The sequence below is a fragment of the Bos javanicus genome, chromosome 11 (genome assembly GCF_032452875.1).
Source record: "Bos javanicus breed banteng chromosome 11, ARS-OSU_banteng_1.0, whole genome shotgun sequence".
NCBI lineage: Eukaryota > Metazoa > Chordata > Mammalia > Artiodactyla > Bovidae > Bos > Bos javanicus.
Window position 1 is genome coordinate 77,636,482 of NC_083878.1, and position 18,156 is coordinate 77,654,637.

Genomic DNA, 18,156 nt, shown 5'->3' on the forward strand with positions numbered 1-18,156 from the left:
ATGCAGAAACTTGTATGATCTTATTTTTCTAAAACAAAGATATGTACATTGTATTTCTATGCTAACATCATTAAATTCACTAAAGCACTGATTATATGCACATGGAGAAAATCTAGGCTTTTATGACCTAACTCGGCAGAGATGGAAGAGTTATATAAACAGAAAGTTTATAAATTATAAGAATAAAACAGAGAAAAGAGGAAGGAGAATCTAAGCAAATGAGAGGGGGAAAAAGGGCAGGAAATTATTATACCTAAAAATGAATGATATCTTTATTCACTTATGTTAAATTATATATATATCATATATGTGGTATATGTATAATATCATGTATCGTCAAAAAAACCCTACCATTACTTTAGGCACCTGAAATATTTTTCCTTAAAAAAGAAAAAAAACAAGCTTAAAAACTGAGAAGATAATTATGGGAAAAATGAGTAGAAATAAAGAAAACTAAAAGGAATTTAAATCATATAGGACTAAGTGCCACTAGATGGCAGTAAAACCCTCCAAAAATTATAGAAACATTTTTCTTAACTGCTAAACATCTTTCTTTACCTCATTAAAAACATTCAAATTAGATGATTATCAGGAATGAAGTTCCTTAAAAGACAGACTATAACCTTTAATAATAAAGGAGTTAATATGTGTGTTAGTCACTCAGTCATATCCGACTCTGCGACCCCACGGACTATAACCTGCCAGACTTCTCTGTCCATGGAATTCTCCAGGCAAGAATACTGGAGTGGATTGCCATTCACTTCTCCAGAGGAACTTCCCAACCCAGGGATTGAACCCTGGTCTCCGGTATCGCAGGCAGATTCTTTACCATTTTGAGCTACAGGGAAGTCCTAAAGGAGTTAATAGTCATATATAACTCTCCATTTCCTAAGTCATCTGAAACATTCACATTTTTTAAAACTAATGAATTATGTCGTCTGAAAAGACGACATACTTAGTATTTACTCAATATGCATTTATCTCAAATCTTTTATGTGTAAAAATAAGAAGACAAATTGAAAGAATCATTTATTGAATTTTTAATCAAGTAGAACAAAATGAAAACTGAATAGAATGTTTACAAATAAACCAATACACACTAAATGTACAACAGCATAAGAATTATCTAGAACTCAGACACAGTCACATGACATGGTATCCCAAAACCAAATAACTGAATAAATAAGCCATTAGGCAGCTAATATGTGTGTCATACACATTTTCACTGAAACTCATACTGTATACATTACTAAGCATCTTTACCACATCTATACACCAAAAGGTCTTAATGATTCTTATAACGTATTTAAGTTATCCAGTTGTTCTAGTTACTACTTCAGAGTTTAATACATAAAACTACTGTGTTATCAAGTTCACGCATCCTGCAGCTTAGGAATCTGGGCATGATGGAATTGACTTGTCTCTGCACAATGCCCATGGCCTCAGCAAGAACAACTCAAATGCCTGGGGTCTGGAACTGCTGACAGGAATCTTTACGTAACTTGGGTTTCTTCCCAGCCTAGATGCTAAACGTAGATTTCTTTCATGATGGTCCAGGGAACCAGGTACAAATGTTTCAGAAAATAAGGTGAAAGTTGCATCACCGTTTATGAGCCAGTCTTGTAAGGTCACGCTGCATCACTGCTCCCCTATGCTTCGATCAAAGCATTCACAAGCCTGTTAAGATCCAAATGGTGAAGAATGACAAGGGGCACACTGGATAAAAGCATGTGAGAATGGAAATATTACTGTGACAATCTTTGGATAATACAATGTAACACAGTGTTCACTCTGGCCACAATTCACATCATTCCCATATGCAGACTACACTGTACCCTCCCCCAAGACCTGCAAAGTCTCAATGCACTATGGCATCAGGACAATCTTGAACTTCATTATCTAAATCAGGTCCAAGGGTAGATTAAGCTCCCAAGAAGTGGTTCCTCAAGTACAGCACCTCTCGCCCTGAAGATCTACAAAACAAAGCGGCATGTTACCCCACATGCATTTAACACACAACTATGGAACAAGCACAGGTTAACCTCTGTATGCACTCTCATTCAAAAGGAGGACAGCCAGCAGGAATTCAGTAATTGCTTAGAAATCTCTTTAACCTTGCTAGCTGGATTCCTCAAGTTAGCTACATTTTCAGTTTTCCATATTGTGGCAGTAATCATTTTGCTAAATTTTCTTGACTATATCTAATAAAGATTTCCAGTCTCCTTTCTTTCAGCTTCCAACATTTTCCTCAACTTCCTCAAATCCCTCACTGACGGCCTCCTTGAAGCCTGCATCATGTTTCCTCTTTAAGACCCTTCCAGCTTCTGTCCATTGCTCAATCCAAAAGTTAGGTCAGCCTCTCACTTCTGGTAACCAAAATCTGTTTCAGTTATTATTTCAACTTACCCCAAAGCCTAGTGATAAAAATAATGGTATTACTATGCTCACAGATTCTGTGATGCAGAAATTCAGACAGGATGGAGCACTGCTTCATAATGTCTGGGCCTTATACAGGGATATTAAAACAGTCATAAGCTAAAGCTATCAAAAAAGTACCCAAACATTTCTTCTCCATGTAGAATGGGTTTCCTCATAGAGTGGCTAGCTCACGGTAACTGGCCTCCTTACACGGCAGCTCAGCATCAAGCACAAGTATTCCAGTGAACAAGTTAGAGAAACACAGCTTTCATGACCAAGTCTTGGAAGTCACACAGCATCATTTTCTATACTCTTTGAAGAAGAAAATAAGAACAGGAAATAGCACTGTGGCCATTTTTGGAAAATCCCCTATACCAACTAATCAAGAAATAAATGGTAAAGAAGATCAAAGTACTATTGTCAACCATGCATAATGACAGAAGGAAGAACTAACGGCTACAACACATATCTGTGCTGCCTCTTAAAGCCCTATTAGAATAACAGAAAAAATAAAAAAGATAAATCCAAAGGACAAAAATAAAGACAGCAATGGAAAGAGAAAATTAGTTGATATCTATTCAAATAGTCGAATAGTCTGACCTAGACAGATTTTGCTAAGAGACGGCTGTGGAGATAAAGATACACCATCTCATTCTAGCTAAGAGTTTGTCTGCCATCTTGATCCAACTTTCCCTTCCTCTCTAATCCCAGATAACAACTTTGGCCCAACTTCTCTGAAAGCAGAATCATGGTAGAGGATCAGAGCCAATCACTTAATATCTGAAACAGCATTTCCAAGGACATACCTTACAGCAGAGCTTTATTTTTATGGAGGAGGAGGTAAGCAGGTAAAGCTCAAAAAAAAAAAAAAAAAGGATTTACTGAGATTTTGTACAGAAGAATTAAACCAATGACCTCAGCCCAACCCCAAATGCCTAGGTAATTACCTCTCCACTACTCAGTAGAGGTATATTTATTTATTTTCTAAAGCAGCAGCTCTCGAACTGTGGTCTGGGTACTACTACTGGGGCCCTGAAACCCTTTCTTATCTTACCAGTCGATAAAGATAAGGACTGTTTTCATTATTATATTAAGATGTGCTTTGCCTTTTTCATTCTCATTCTCCCATGAGTACAGAAGGGAATTTTCCAAGAACCACACAACATGTGATATAGAAACAGACTGAATGCAACAGCAAGTATGAAAATCCAGCCGTCCTCCATGAAGGCAGGCATTAAGTTTATGAAGTTTAAAACAATGACATTGTTCTCACTGCTTTTTTATTTCAGAAATATCTTCAAAGAATTAGGCTAATCTTAAAATCACACTATAAAATTAAAATATAATTAGATTGCTATTTGTCAATGGATTATTTTTAATCTTCAATTTTTTGACATAGTGAATTTTGATAGATATAATCCACATAAACAAAAGGTCTTTGGGATCTGCACTAGTTTTTAAGACTGTAAGGAGAACTTGAGAATAAAAGTTTGCAATCCACTGCTCTAGAGAATTTATACCGGAAATAAGAGAGGCTCCTAATTTGGTGATGCCAAGCGCAACAGAAGGCATGGGTAACATATTGTGTTCAAAATTTAGAGACAAAATGAAATACTATACATAGAATTCACCAACCTGTTTCCTAATTTAGCTTCCAGATTGACAACCTGGCATATATCCACCAAGTAGTAGATAAGAGGACTGTTAGCAGGGAAAATGGATCAAAGAGAAGCCAACATAACAAAATGCTTTGCTCCTGTAAGATCATACCTCAGCATATGAATGGAGAAGTTCCAATCATTGTTTTAAGTCTCTTCACTAACCAACATGAGTGGACTGAAAAAAAAAATTTTGAGGAAAATCTAGGAGAACAAAACCAACAGTGCAAAGAACAAAATAAAACTTAAAAACATTTTTGCATCACTAAAACAGAACACAGATCTATAAAAAAAATAACCCCAGGGATATGAAAGATCCTCTCTCAGATGAGGATGGGGCTCTCCTAAGTCAAAGGGATCTCACATGTTTTCTGATGGGTCACAATTTAAGTATGAAGCATGTCCTGGGTGACAGAGAAAAGCTTTCATATGTCTGCCTTTGCTTACTTTCTCCTATCACACTGTATGTCCAACCTTTATTAAAGCATTTTATGAGTATACAAGAGTCTTGTGAACACTTTCAACTATCTTACCTGTGTAACTATTACAATGTGTTAAGTAGTTGAGAGTGGTTCCAATAGCTTGCTCAACTGGTTGAGTAAAATGTGGACTCAATGGTGCTACACATGGAAATCGAGATGTCCAGAATTCTATTTGAAAGTGAAAGTGTCAGTCGCTCAGTCCTGTCTGACTCTTTGCAACCCCGTTGATTGTAGCCTGCCAAGGTCCTCTGTCTATGGAATTCCCTAGGCACGAATACTAGAGTGGGTTGCCATTTCATTCTCCAGAGGATATTCCTGACCCAGGGTTCTCCAGGGTTCTATTTGTATAATATAAAACAATTCTCAAATGATGGCCTCCCCAGACCAGCAACACCACCATTACCTAGGGATTGTTTAAAATGAAAATTCTCAGTCCTCCTTCAGAGCTACTAAATCAGAAATTTTGGCACTGGGACCCAGAAATCCCTGTTTTAACAAATCCTCCAAAAGATAGGATATATGCAGTTTGAAAACCTTTGATATAGAAAAAATTCATAGGGATATAACAATGCAAGTGTATTTACTATGTGACTTGTTCACTAATTCCCTAGTTCCCAAAGAACACTCAAAAAACATTTTCTTCACAACTGATTTAACAAATGCATTGGGATGACTCAGGGAACTCACACCGGGGCTCTGTAACAACCCAGAAGGGTGGGAGGGACATAGGGAGTGGGAGGGAGGGGACATATGTATACCCTGACTGATTTATGCTGAGGTATGGCAGAAACCAACCCAATATCATAAAGCAATTATCCTCCAATTAAAAGGAAAAAAAGAAATATACTGGGGCAAAGGCTCTGACTATTATCAGCATGCCAGCTATTAAAGTGAAATATGGGGCTTCCTTGGTGGCTCAGATGGTAAAGGATCAGCCTGCAACGTGGGAGACCTGATTTGATCCCTGGTTTGGGAAGATCCTCTGGAAAAGGGAATAGCCACCCACGCCAGTATTCTGGCTTGGAGAATTCCATGGACAGAGGAGACTGGCGGGCTAGAATCCATGGAGTTGCAAAGAGTTGGACATGACCGAGTGACTTTCACGTTCAATTTTCATGCTACCTTTATTATGGGTTCACTATAATCAGTAAGAATGATGGGCAATTGTTGAGGATAGGTAGCTAAGATGGCAGGGCAGGAAGACACTGAATCCCCTCCTTCCATAGACACACCACAATTACAACTACTTACAGGAGCAACCGTCTATGATATTTATGATATCATATGATAGAATATCAACTTAAAAGACTAGCAGAAAATATTTTCAACAACTAAAGACATATAGGCAGAAACAGAATAATACAGGGCAGGAGGAATGGAGAAACAGTACAGTCAGGACCCACATCCCCATTTCAGCAACACACAAACAGAGGAATAGTGCAATCATAGAGGTCTCCTCCTTAAGAAGTGAGGTGTCTGAGCAATTGGGCTCCCCAGTCTAAGGGTCCTGCACAGGGAAAACGAGGCATCAGAAAACCTGGCTTTGAAAACCAGCAGGGTTTTTGTTCAGGTGAGCAGGAAACCTATAGGAAACAGATTAAAAAGTCACATGCAAAATCTCACAGGCTCTGAGTCCCAGCACAAAGATAGTGATCTGAAAGGACTCACCTGTTGTTAATCCTAAAGAGCCTCCAACCCATAGAGATGGGAGGCAATGGGGAACCCCACCCCCCAGAGAAACAGATGCTGTCAGAAGCCATCTGGAGACCTTGTTCGAAGAGGACACTGGTGCTGGCAAGTGCCATTTTGGATCCTCCCTCTAGCCTGTGAGTGTTAGTGGCTTACCTGTCCACCAGCAGGCTAGCACAAAACCTGAGCTCCCAGAGCCCCCATAGTCAGCTACTCTAGGACCCAGCCCAGCTCCCAAACTCCAGGCAACACAGGAAGCCCTGCAAGGACCAAGGCTTGCCCTAGCCCCAAGCTGCCGGAAGCCACACAGACTGCAGAATAATGAATTACCCTCTTGTGAGCCAGCAATAGTGCCAAGAGGGCTTGCGCCACAGAGCCAACCACACAAGAAGCCTACCCACCCTCCAGTAAACCTGCAGCCACTTGATGCAGACTGTAGTCAACTGTGCCAGGGACCAATACTACCTACCACTGTACCCACAGCAGCCCTTGCCACAACAGAAGGGACCACACAGCACATATAGGGGGCATTCTTAGAGCACATGGCTCTGCTAACCAGAGGGGAGCATGCCTCTGGGCTCTACAGGACATTCGTTACCTAAGACTACTACTTCAAGATCAAGAAACGTAATCAAAATACCAAGCATATAAACAGAAGATTGAGCTGTCCAATGGTAAAAGTTAATGAAAAACTAGAAAATTCTGGTCTTGGCTATGAGTACCTGGTATTAGACTTCTCCTATGAAATACAACTGGAGACAAAACCAAGAATGAATATATAAAATCTTCAAGCACCTATGTAGGGCTGTAAGAAAGAAGACACAAGAGAATCCCCGTAGTCATCCAAGTTCTCTCCCTCGGAAAATTACACAGGCCACAGTTCAGAAAATGGAAGCATAGGACAGTAGTTTTGCTAAATTAAGGATGCAGAAATCAAAGTTCAGTGCACCTTGTGGTAGGTAGAATTCGCAATGCCATACTGAGGGGGGCCAGAAAGAGTGAATCCCTCAGGCTTGCATGATATGCCCTTAGTCCTTAGCCAAATTCTAAACTGCAAATTTACAGGGCAAGATTCTAATTGGTTGTGTTAAGAAGTTGAAATTGAAAAGAAATTCTAGAGGTAACAAGAGTGCCTGAAAGATTTCGCATTTGGGGCCAAACTAGAGCTTAAGCACCCCATAAAGCAACCCTGGCTGGCATTCAGTTCAGACCCAAGAAAACTTATGCCATAGAAGTGGGGACCATGAACAAAGTGGAGAAACAAACAGATCTTTCCTTAAAATAAAACTGAAATAGATCTTTCCTTAAACTAAATCTTGGTATGATTCCGGTGATGCATTTGCAGTTTATCTACCTATCAGAACAAAAAGTTTAAAAGACTTAAGAAGAAAATAACATAACCCCAAAGCTGCTGCTGCTGCTGCTAAGTCACTTCAGTTGTGTCCAACTCCGTGTGACCCCACAGATGGCAGCCCACCAGGCTCCGCCGTCCCTGGGATTCTCCAGGCAAGAACACTGGAGGGGGTTGCCATTTCCTTCTCCAGTGTATTAAAGTGAAAATGAAAGTGAAGTCGCTCAGTTGCGTCTGACTCCTAGCGACCCCATGGACTGCAGCCTACCAGGCCCCTCCGTCCATGGGATTTTCCAGGCAAGAGTACTGGAGTGGGGTGCTATTGCCTTCTCCCAACCACAAAGCTACTATAATATAAATTCACACCATCCATCATATAATTTTTTAAAAAGGCAGGAAAGACTGATCAATAACCAAGAGAAAATAATCGGTTAAATCAGGCATCTATTCATGATGAAATTCTCAATAAACTCAGAATAGAAAGGACTTGCACAACATGATTAGAAGTTAAGATACCTACCACAAATATCATATCTAATGGTGAAAAGACAGAAGGTCTTTCCTCCATGACAGACTACAAAGCCCAGATGCGTGCTCTCACAACTTTTCAACATTATATTGAAAGTTCTACCTCATGTAATCTGATAAGAAAGGCATCTACACTTGAAAGGGAAGATTATCTAGTTGTAAATGACACTATCTTCTATGCAGAAAATTCAAAGGCACACACATGCACATACATATACACACATGTACAAATTAGAACCAATGAAAAAGACAGAAAGGTCACCAGACAGAAGATCAAAATTCAAAATCAACTGTATTCCTATAGATCAACAATGAATAACTGAAAAAAGAAACTTAAAAATTTAGTATCAAAAGAATGAAATATTTAGAAACAAAAGAAGTTCAAGACTGGTACACTAAAAATTGCAAACACTGCTGAGGGAAATTAAATAACAAATGTAGAGATACTCCCTGTTCACAAATTGGAAGAGATAATACTGCTAACAAAGCAATTCTCTCCAAATTAATCTACACATTCAACCAAATGTTTATAAAAATTCTGGCTGGCTTTTTGTGAAAATTTACAAGATGATTCTCAAATTCAAATAAAAATGTAATATAGCCAATGGAGCCCCACAATTGGAAAAACAAAAAAACTATGGAGACTTACCTTTCTAACATCAAAAATACTCCAAAGCCATAATAATCAAAGTAATGAGGTACCAGCATGAGACTAGTCATACAGATCAATGGAATAGAATTAAGAATCCCCAAGTAAATCCCTACATTTTTGGTCAACTAATTCTGACAAAGTTTCCACAACAACTCAATGAGCAAAGAATAGTCTTTTTTTTAAAAGTGGTGCTATAAAAACTGGAAATCCATTTGCCAAAAAAAATGCAGACCCGGCTTTATACCATATATAAAATTAACTTAAAATAGATCAAAGATCTAAACATAAGAGCTAAAATTCTCTTAGGAAAAACGTGTAAATCTTCATGATCCTGGATTATACAATGATTTGTTATATATGACACTGAAAGCAAAAGTGACAACAGAAAAAACAGGTACACTGAAGTCCAAAATTAAAACTCTTATGCTTCAAAAGAGCATCAATCAAGAAGTAAAAAGATAACCTACAGAACGGAGGTAAATATTTGTAAACCATATACAGGATAAGGGGCTTGTATCCAGAATATATAAAGAAATTTTATAATTTAACAATAAAAAGACAAAAACATTTTTGCGGTGAAAAAGTTTGGACATATTTATACAAAAAAAGATATACAAATGACTAATAACCACATGAAAAAATGCCCAATATCATTAGTCATTAGTGAAACGCAAATTAAAATCAGAAAACAGCATTTCACATACACTAATGTGGCAAGAATAAAAATGGCAAGTAACAGATATTAACAGAGATACAGAGAATCAGGTGCATACATATGACTAGTAGAAATGGAAGAATGGTGCAGCCACTCAGGAAAACAGTTCAGTGATTCTTTAAATGTTAAACATAAATTTACCATCAGTTCAGTCGCTCAGTCGTGTCCGACTCTTTCCAACCCCATGAATCACTGCACGCCAGGCCTCCCTGTCCATCACCAACTCCCGGAGTTCACCCAGACTCACATCCATCGAGTCAGTGATGCCATCCAGCCATCTCATCCTCTGTCATCCCCTTCTCCTCCTGCCCCCAATCCCTCCCAGCATCAGAGTCTTTTCCAATGAGTCAACTCTTCACATGAGTTGGCCAAAGTACTGGAGTTTCAGCTTTAGCATCATTCCTTCTAAAGAAATCCCAGGGCTGATCTCCTTCAGAATGGACTGGCTGGATCTCCTTGCAGGCCAAGGGACTCTCAAGAGTCTTCTCCAATACCACAGTTCAAAAGCATCAATTCCTCAGCGTTCAGCCTTCTTCACAGTCCAACTCTCACATCCATACATGACCACAGGAAAAACCATAGCCTTGACTAGACGAACCTTTGTTGGCAAAGTAATGTCTCTGCTTTTGAATATGCTATCTAGGTTGGTCATAACTTTCCTTCCAAGGAGTAAGCGTCTTTTAATTTCAAGGCTGCAGTCACCATCTGCAGTGAGTTTGGAGCCCAAAAAAATAAAGTCTGACACTGTTTCCCCATCTCTTTCCCATGAAGTGATGGGACCAGATGCCATGATCTTCGTTTTCTGAATGTTGAGCTTTAAGCCAACTTTTTCACTCTCCACTTTCACTTTCATCAAGAGGCTTTTGAGTTCCTCTTCACATTCTGCCTTAAGGGTGGTGTCATCTGCATATCTGAGGTTATTGATATTTCTCCTGGCAATCTTGATTCCAACTTGTGCTTCTTCCAGTCCAGCGTTTCTCATGATGTACTCTGCATATATGTTAAATAAGCAGGGTGACAATATACAGCCTTGACGTATTCCTTTTCCTATTTGGAACCAGTCTGTTGTTCCATATCCAGTTCTAACTGTTGCTTCCTGACCTGCATACAGATTTCTCAAGAGGCAGGTCAGGTGGTTTGGTATTCCCATCTCTTTCAGAATTTTCCACAGTTTATTGTGATCCACACAGTCAAAGGCTTTGGCATAGTCAATAAAGCAGAAACAGATGTTTTTCTGGAACTCTCTTGCTTTTTCCATGATCAAGCAGATGTTGGCAATTTGATCTCTGGTTCCTCTGCTTTTTCTAAACCCTGCTTGAACATCAGGAAGTTCACGGTTCACAAACTGCTGAAGCCTGGCTTGGAGAATTTTGAGCATTACTTTACTAGCGTTTGAGATGCGTGCAATTGTGCGGTAGTTTGAGTATTCTTTGGCATTGCCTTTCTTTGGGATTGAAATGAAAACTGACCTTTTCCAGTCCTGTGGCCACTGCTGAGTTTTCCAAATTTGCTGGCATATTGAGTGCAGCCCTTTCACAGCATCATCTTTCAGGATTTGAAATAGCTCAACTGGAATTCCATCACCTCCACTAGCTTTGTAGTGATGCTTCCTAAGGCCCACTTGACTTCACATTCCAGCATGTCTGGCTCTAGGTCAGTGATCACACCATCATGATTATCTGGGTTGTGAAGATCTTTTTGGCAGAGTTCTTCTGTTTATTCTTGCCATCTCTTCTTAATATCTTCTGCTTCTGTTAGGTCCATACCATTTCTGTCCTTTATCGAGCCCATCTTTGCATGAAATGTTCCCTTGGTATCTCTAATTTTCTTGAAGAGATTTCTAGTCTTTCCCATTCTGTTGTTTTCCTCTATGATCCAGTAATTCTACTCAGATATATAGCCAAGAGAAAGGAACACATGTATTCACATAAATGCTTATAAAATATCTTTTTAGCAACACTAATCGTAATAGTGGAAACTTAGGAACAGCTAAAACAGTGTATTCACACAATGAAATGCAGGGATTAATGTTTAGCAGAAATGATAGTGGATGATAAAAATTATTTCTGATGACAGTTCACAACTTTTTTAATTACAAAAAAACACTGACAATTTATGCCACGGTGTCTTATTATATTTGGGTCTTTAATCAGTTTGGGTTTATTTTTGTATATGGTGTGATAAAATGTTCAGATTTCCTTCTTTACATGTAGCTGCCCAGTTTTCCTGCTTGTTCAAGAGAGGCTGTCTTCATTGTATGTTCTTGCCTTGTCATAGATGAATTGACCATTAGTGCTTTGGTTTATTTCTGAACTCTTTTCTGTTCCATTGATCTGTGTTTCTTTTTGTGCCAGTACTAAACTAAAAGAAAGTGGAAGTTGCTCAGTCCTGACTCTCTAAGACCACTTGACATTGAATTCTACACTTGAAAAGGGTATAGGATATGAAAACATGCCTCTAATTAGTTTTTAAAGCAGCAAAATTAAAAGTCACAGACAAAAACTGAAAAAATTCATTGTTATTAAGAGCCAAATTAATATAAATTAAAATATATCAGAAAATAACTTCAAAAATGAAAACAAACACTTCAAAATTTACAAGATGCAGCTGAAGAATACTTAAAACAAGTCTACAGTATTAAATAATTCTATTACACAAAGATTTAAAATAATTGAAGTGGCTCAGACGGTAAAGCATCTGCCTACAATGCAGGAGACCCGGGTTCAATCCCTGGGTCAGGAAGATCCTCTGGAGAAGGAAATGGCAATCCACTCCAGTACTCTTGCCTGGAAAAGCCCATGGATGGAGGAGCCTGGTAGGCTACAGTCCATGGGGTCACAGAGAGTCAGACACAACTGAGCGACTTCACTTCTTTAAGTTGCTTACAACTGCCAAGCAAAAAGTTTGAATAGGGGGTAAACTGCAGTTAACAGCCATTTCAGCTCTTAGCACAGAAGTTCTACCCATTCTCCACAGGCCCTGGAAGGCAACCCTACAATAATTCCTAGAGCAAATTTACGTAAACAAACTAGATAATGTGGGTGAAACGAACAAATTCCTAGAATGACACAAATAACCAAAACTGACTCAGGAAAAAAAGAAAATCTGAACACACCTATAACAAGCAAAGAAACTGAAGTAGGAATTAGCACTTCTTGTAAAGAAAAGCCCAGGCTCAAAGAGCTTTACTGGTAAATTCTGTCAAATTTTAAAGGAAGAAACAATACCAATCCTACATAAAATTCTTCACACAATAGAGAAGTAAATATTTCCCAAGTCATTCTTTTATCCTGATGCCATATCCAAACTAGACATCACAAGGAAGGAAAAAAAAAAAAAGCCTACAGACCAAAACTCCCTATTAACAACATTAATCAAAAACAGCATGGTACAAAAACCATCATACATGGGCTTCCCTGGTAGTTCAGCTAGTAAAGAAGGAGACCTCAGTTCAATTCCCAGGTCAGGAAGATCCCCTGGAGAAGGGACAGGCTACCCACTCCAGTATTCTTGAGTTTTCCTGATGGTTCAACTGGCAAAGAACCCGCCTCCAGTGTGGGAGACCTGGGTTTGATCCCTGGGTTGTGAAGATCCCCTGGAGAAGGAAATGGCTACCCACTCCAGTATTCTGGTCTGGAGAATTCCATGGACTGTATAGTCAGGTGGTCTTAGAGAGTCAGACAGGACTGAGCAACTTCCACTTTCTTTTAGTTTGGTACTGGCACAAAAAGACACACAGATCAATGGAACAGAAAAGAGTTCAGAAATAAACCAAAGTACTAATGGTCAATTCATCTATGACAAAGAAGGCAAGAACATACAATGAAGACAGCCTCTCTTGAACAAGCAGGAAAACTGGGCAGCTACATGTAAAGAAGGAAATCTGAACATTTTATCACACCATATACAAAAATAAACCCAAATTGATTAAGGACCCAAATATAATAAGACACCGTAACATAAACTGTAACACTATTTTTTTTAAATCTGTCTCCCAAAACAAAGAAGGGCTTCCCTGGTAGCTCAGCTGATAAAGAATCCACTGGCAATGCAGGAGACCCCAGTCTAATTCCTGGGTCATGAAGATTCCCTGGAGAAGGGATAGGTTACCCACTCCAGTATTCTTGGGTTTCCCCGGGGCTCAGACAGTAAAGAATCTGCCTGCAATGCAGTAGACCTGGGTTCAATCCCTGGGTTGGGAAGATCCCTGGAGGAGGGCATGGGAACCCACTCCAGTATTCTTGCCTGGAGAATCCCCATGGACAGAGGAGCCTGGCAGCTTATAGTCCACGGGGTGGCAAAGAGTTGGACATGACTGAGCAACAAAGCACAACACAGCAAAACAAAGAAAACAAAAGCAAAAATAAACAAATGGGACCTGACTAAATGTAAAAGCTTCTTCACATAAAGGAAACCATTAGCAAAAAGACAACCTATGGAATAGAAGAAATATTTGCAAATGATATGACTGATAAAGGGTTAATATCCAAAATAAACAGCCCATTCAACCCAACAGGAGAATGCAAACATGATTAAAAATGTGCAGACAACCTGAATAGCCACTTTTTCCAAAAATATACAGATGTCCAACAAGTACATGAAAAAAATGCTCAACACTGCTAATCAGAGAAATGCAAACTAAAACAATGAAATCACATCACAACTGTCAAAATGGCTATCATCACAAATACAAACAACAAACATTGGTGAGGATGTAGAGAAAAAGGAACCCTTGTGCACTGCTGCTGGGAAGGTAAACTGGCACGATTTCTATGGAGGTTCCTCAAAAAACTAAAAATAGAACTACCAAATGATCCAGGAATTCCACTGCTAGGTATGTATCTGAAAAAAACAAATATAGTAGTTCAAAAAGATATATGTACTCCTATGTCCACAGCAGCATTATTTACAATATCCAAGATAAGGAAGCAACCCAAGTGTCCACCAACAGAATAACAAATAAGAAATAGTGGTACGTACATACACACACAAAAAAAACACAATATGGAATATTACTCATTCATTAAAAGGAATTAAATTCTGTCATTTGCAAAAACATGGATGAATCTAGAATATTATGCTTAGTGAAATAAGTCAGAGAAAGACAAACACTTTATTAATTCTATGTGGAATCTAAAAATTAACACGAATGTGATGACAAAACAGAAACAGACTCACAGATATAGAGAACTAGTGATTGATTACCAATGCGGGGAGGGGCCGGGGACAACAAGGGTTGGGGATTAAGAGGTACAAATTACAATATATAAAGTGAAAGTATTCAAATATATCCATTATTCTGTAATAACTTTAAATATAATCTATAAAAAATACTGGATCACTATGGTGCACACCTGAAACTTACTATTATAAATTAACAATAAAAATTGTTTTGAAAACAAATTTGAAAAAGAAAATGAATGAACCATAGCTATACATGAAATGGATGAATCTTAACATCTAAAAAACTGCAAAAGCAAATTACAGATACAAAAACAGACCATGATTTCCACTGACAACCATTAAAAGAAAAGAAAGCAACATTACTTCTTTACTGTTGGCAATATTAGGTGGTAAAACTTTTTAAAACATAAAAAGTAAGAAGGGAAATATGCAATAGTCAAGATAGCAGTTCAGTTGGAAAAGGCATAAATATCAAAAAGGAGAGGGAAAGAACTTCTGAAGTTTTGGCAATGTTCTATTCTTAAATGTGTAGTGGTTATCATCAGTGTTCAATCAGAAGTAATCCCTCCAACTGCATAATTCTGTTTGGTGCAGTTTTCTTTATGCTACATTTTAAAATAACAAAAGTTTAAAATGCATTATATGCCAATAACTAATGATGACATGCAAAGAATGTTCTTGTTTCAGGATGCTGTGCTCCCTTTCCTGGGTCTTTAAAAAAAAAAAAAAAAAAACCTTGAGGTTTGATATTTCATTTAATTTTGAAACCCTTGCAACAGATATCAGAACTATTCATTACATTTCTTTCTTCAACAGTTTCAAAGGATAGCTTACTTAATTCATAAGCTATACATATGCATCATACATGTAATTTAAGAAGTTTAAGATTTCACTTGTCATAAAATTTATCTTTTTTAAAGTGTAAAACTCAATGAGCTTCAGTATATTCAGAGTTGTGCAACTGCTATCACCAATGAACTTCAGAACGTTTTTCATCACCCCAAAGAGAAACCCCATACCCATCACCTACCTCCCCTCAGGCCTTGGGAATCAAAACAAAAGTAGTGTGTTTGTAGTGAGTCAGCGTTACTTGGCTGTACTATGCTTTCTATAATTTTCTTTCCGGTACTCCTAAGTTCCCTACCAAACTATACCACACCTTTTAAGAATCAGGCTCACACATTATACTTCTTTAAGTCTTTTAACTGGTTCCTAGGCAGTTAGATACACCATCCTCTGTGGACGTAAAACACCTCTTATATACCTTTATTGCATTGTACATCAGATCAGATCAGTCACTCAGTCGTGTCCGACTCTTTGAGACCCCATGAATCGCAGTACGCCAGGCCTCCCTGTCCATCACCAACTCCCGGAGTTCACCCAGACTCACATCCATCAAGTCAGTGATGCCATCCAGCCATCTCATCCTCTGTCGTCCCCTTCTCCTCTTGCTCCCAATCCCTCCCAGCATCAGAGTCTTTTCCAATGAGTCAACTCTTTGCATGAGGTGGCCAAAGTACTGGAGTTTCAGCTTTAGCACCATTCCTTCCAAAGAAATCCCAGGGCGGATCTCCTTCAGAATGGACTGGTTGGATCTCCTTGCAGTCCAAGGGACTCTCAAGAGTCTTCTCCAACATCACAGTTCAAAAGCATTAATTCTTCGGCACTCAGCCTTCTTCACAGTCCAACTCTCATATCCATACATGACCACAGGAAAAACCATAGCCTTGACTAGACAGACCTTTGTTGGCAAAGTAATGTCTCTGCTTTTGAATATGCTATCTAGGTTGGTCATAACTTTCCTTCCAAGGAGTAAGCGTCTTTTAATTTCATGGCTGCAGTCACCATCTGCAGTGATTTTGGAGCCCAAAAAATAAAGTCTGACACTGTTTCCACTGTTTTCCCATCTGTTTCCCATGAAGTGATGGGACCAGACGCCATGATCTTCATTTTCTGAATGTTGAGATTTAAGCCAACTTTTTCACTCCCCACTGTCTACATATCAACCTTTATAATAAATGTTTACAAATTGGTTTCCACCACTGTAAATGACATATCTTTAAGAAGCAGAATTTGACTTATTTTTCTATCTCCTACATCTAATACAGTGACTTTCAAAACTTTTGATGAATGAAGGCACCATAAGAAGAATATAATGAGTTTAAAAAGGATGATGATTTAGTAACGAGAAGATATTCAAAGATCATTATGTTCAAGGACATAAAGACAGAAATAAATACACTGTGCTACACGAAAGCATTATGACAAGAGTAGCTTTAGTCAGCAACTGATCACTTTATGATTACTAAAAAATTATGACAAAACTAAGGAAATATATTAAAACTATTACTTAGGGTTCACACGAAGATGTTAATGCATCATAGCCAAAGGGGAATGACTATTAGAATAAATCTTAAACGTATCTAGGTTATATTATGATATCCATACCAAGAAAAATTATTCTAAAAGTCAAGTAGAGATAAAAATACAATGCTGGAGACTTCTGAAAATGGATGAGAATTCAGAGTAGAAACCAAAAAAATGTTTTAAAAGAGAGCTTCAATTTTTAAAAGTGAAAAGGATGAAGAATATTTTTAAAAGTCTGTTTTCTGAGAAGACAAAACTATTTTTAAACACATGAAACTATAATGTGTTTGAGTAAGAACTATCTTTGTAAATAAAATTAAATGAATTAAATTTTTCATCACAATATGCATATGGCATGATTTTGTTAAAACATATACACACACATATACTGTTTAGGAAGTATCACAATTATTTTACAGTGAAAAAATTTAACTCAAAACATTCAATACACAAAACAAAAATAATTTTCTTTGGATGTACACAAATAATATTCATTAATAATGTAAGAAAGTTTTATCATTTAAAATATTAGAGCTCAATATTCTTATTAAAATCTGAAATGCAGACTTGAAAAAATATTTTCTACAGGATTTATTAATTCAAATTCTGTGAATAACTCTGTTCATTTCTGATCATTTCCAAACATAAAATACTATACAGTAAGACATAAATGAAGTTAAAAGAATTCTAAAAATCTAAAGGAGTATGCAGCCCTTCATGATTAAATTAGTGCCCAAAAATTCATTATTACTAACTTTATCTTACTTTAGCATTCAAATTCTTTAAAACTAATCAAATCATTAAAAAAAAAAAAAACACCCACACAAGAACAAAAGCAACCCAGAGATAAAATAGTCATAGAAGTTATGTAGAGTGAATTATTTTCCAATAGAATCACTCTTCTAAACTGTAGTAAATAACTTTAATATATGGTGAGGTTTGAGGGCAAGTAACACAAAATTATTCAAAAAAATTAGGTAAGAATGAGTAAATGTTAAAACTCTTTCTAAAATAATCACAACTAGATATTAACTCATAATGTAAAAATATATAAATAATGTCTACCTGCCTTGAATAAATTAACTTTCAGGATACAAAATTTAAATGTCAAT

The 18,156-nt window shown here is 37.6% G+C and overlaps 1 protein-coding gene across 1 annotated transcript in view; it reads right to left on the bottom strand.

The window, feature by feature from the left end:
• Nucleotides 1-1,016: 1,016 nt before the first annotated feature.
• TDRD15 (tudor domain containing 15) overlaps nucleotides 1,017-18,156 on the bottom strand; it is a 45,321-nt gene continuing 28,181 nt past the window's right edge. The window contains exon 4 of the mRNA XM_061433197.1: nucleotides 1,017-1,973. Coding sequence (XP_061289181.1) covers nucleotides 1,945-1,973 — 29 coding nt within the window. The 3' untranslated portion in view covers nucleotides 1,017-1,944. The remainder of the gene's footprint in view (nucleotides 1,974-18,156) is intronic.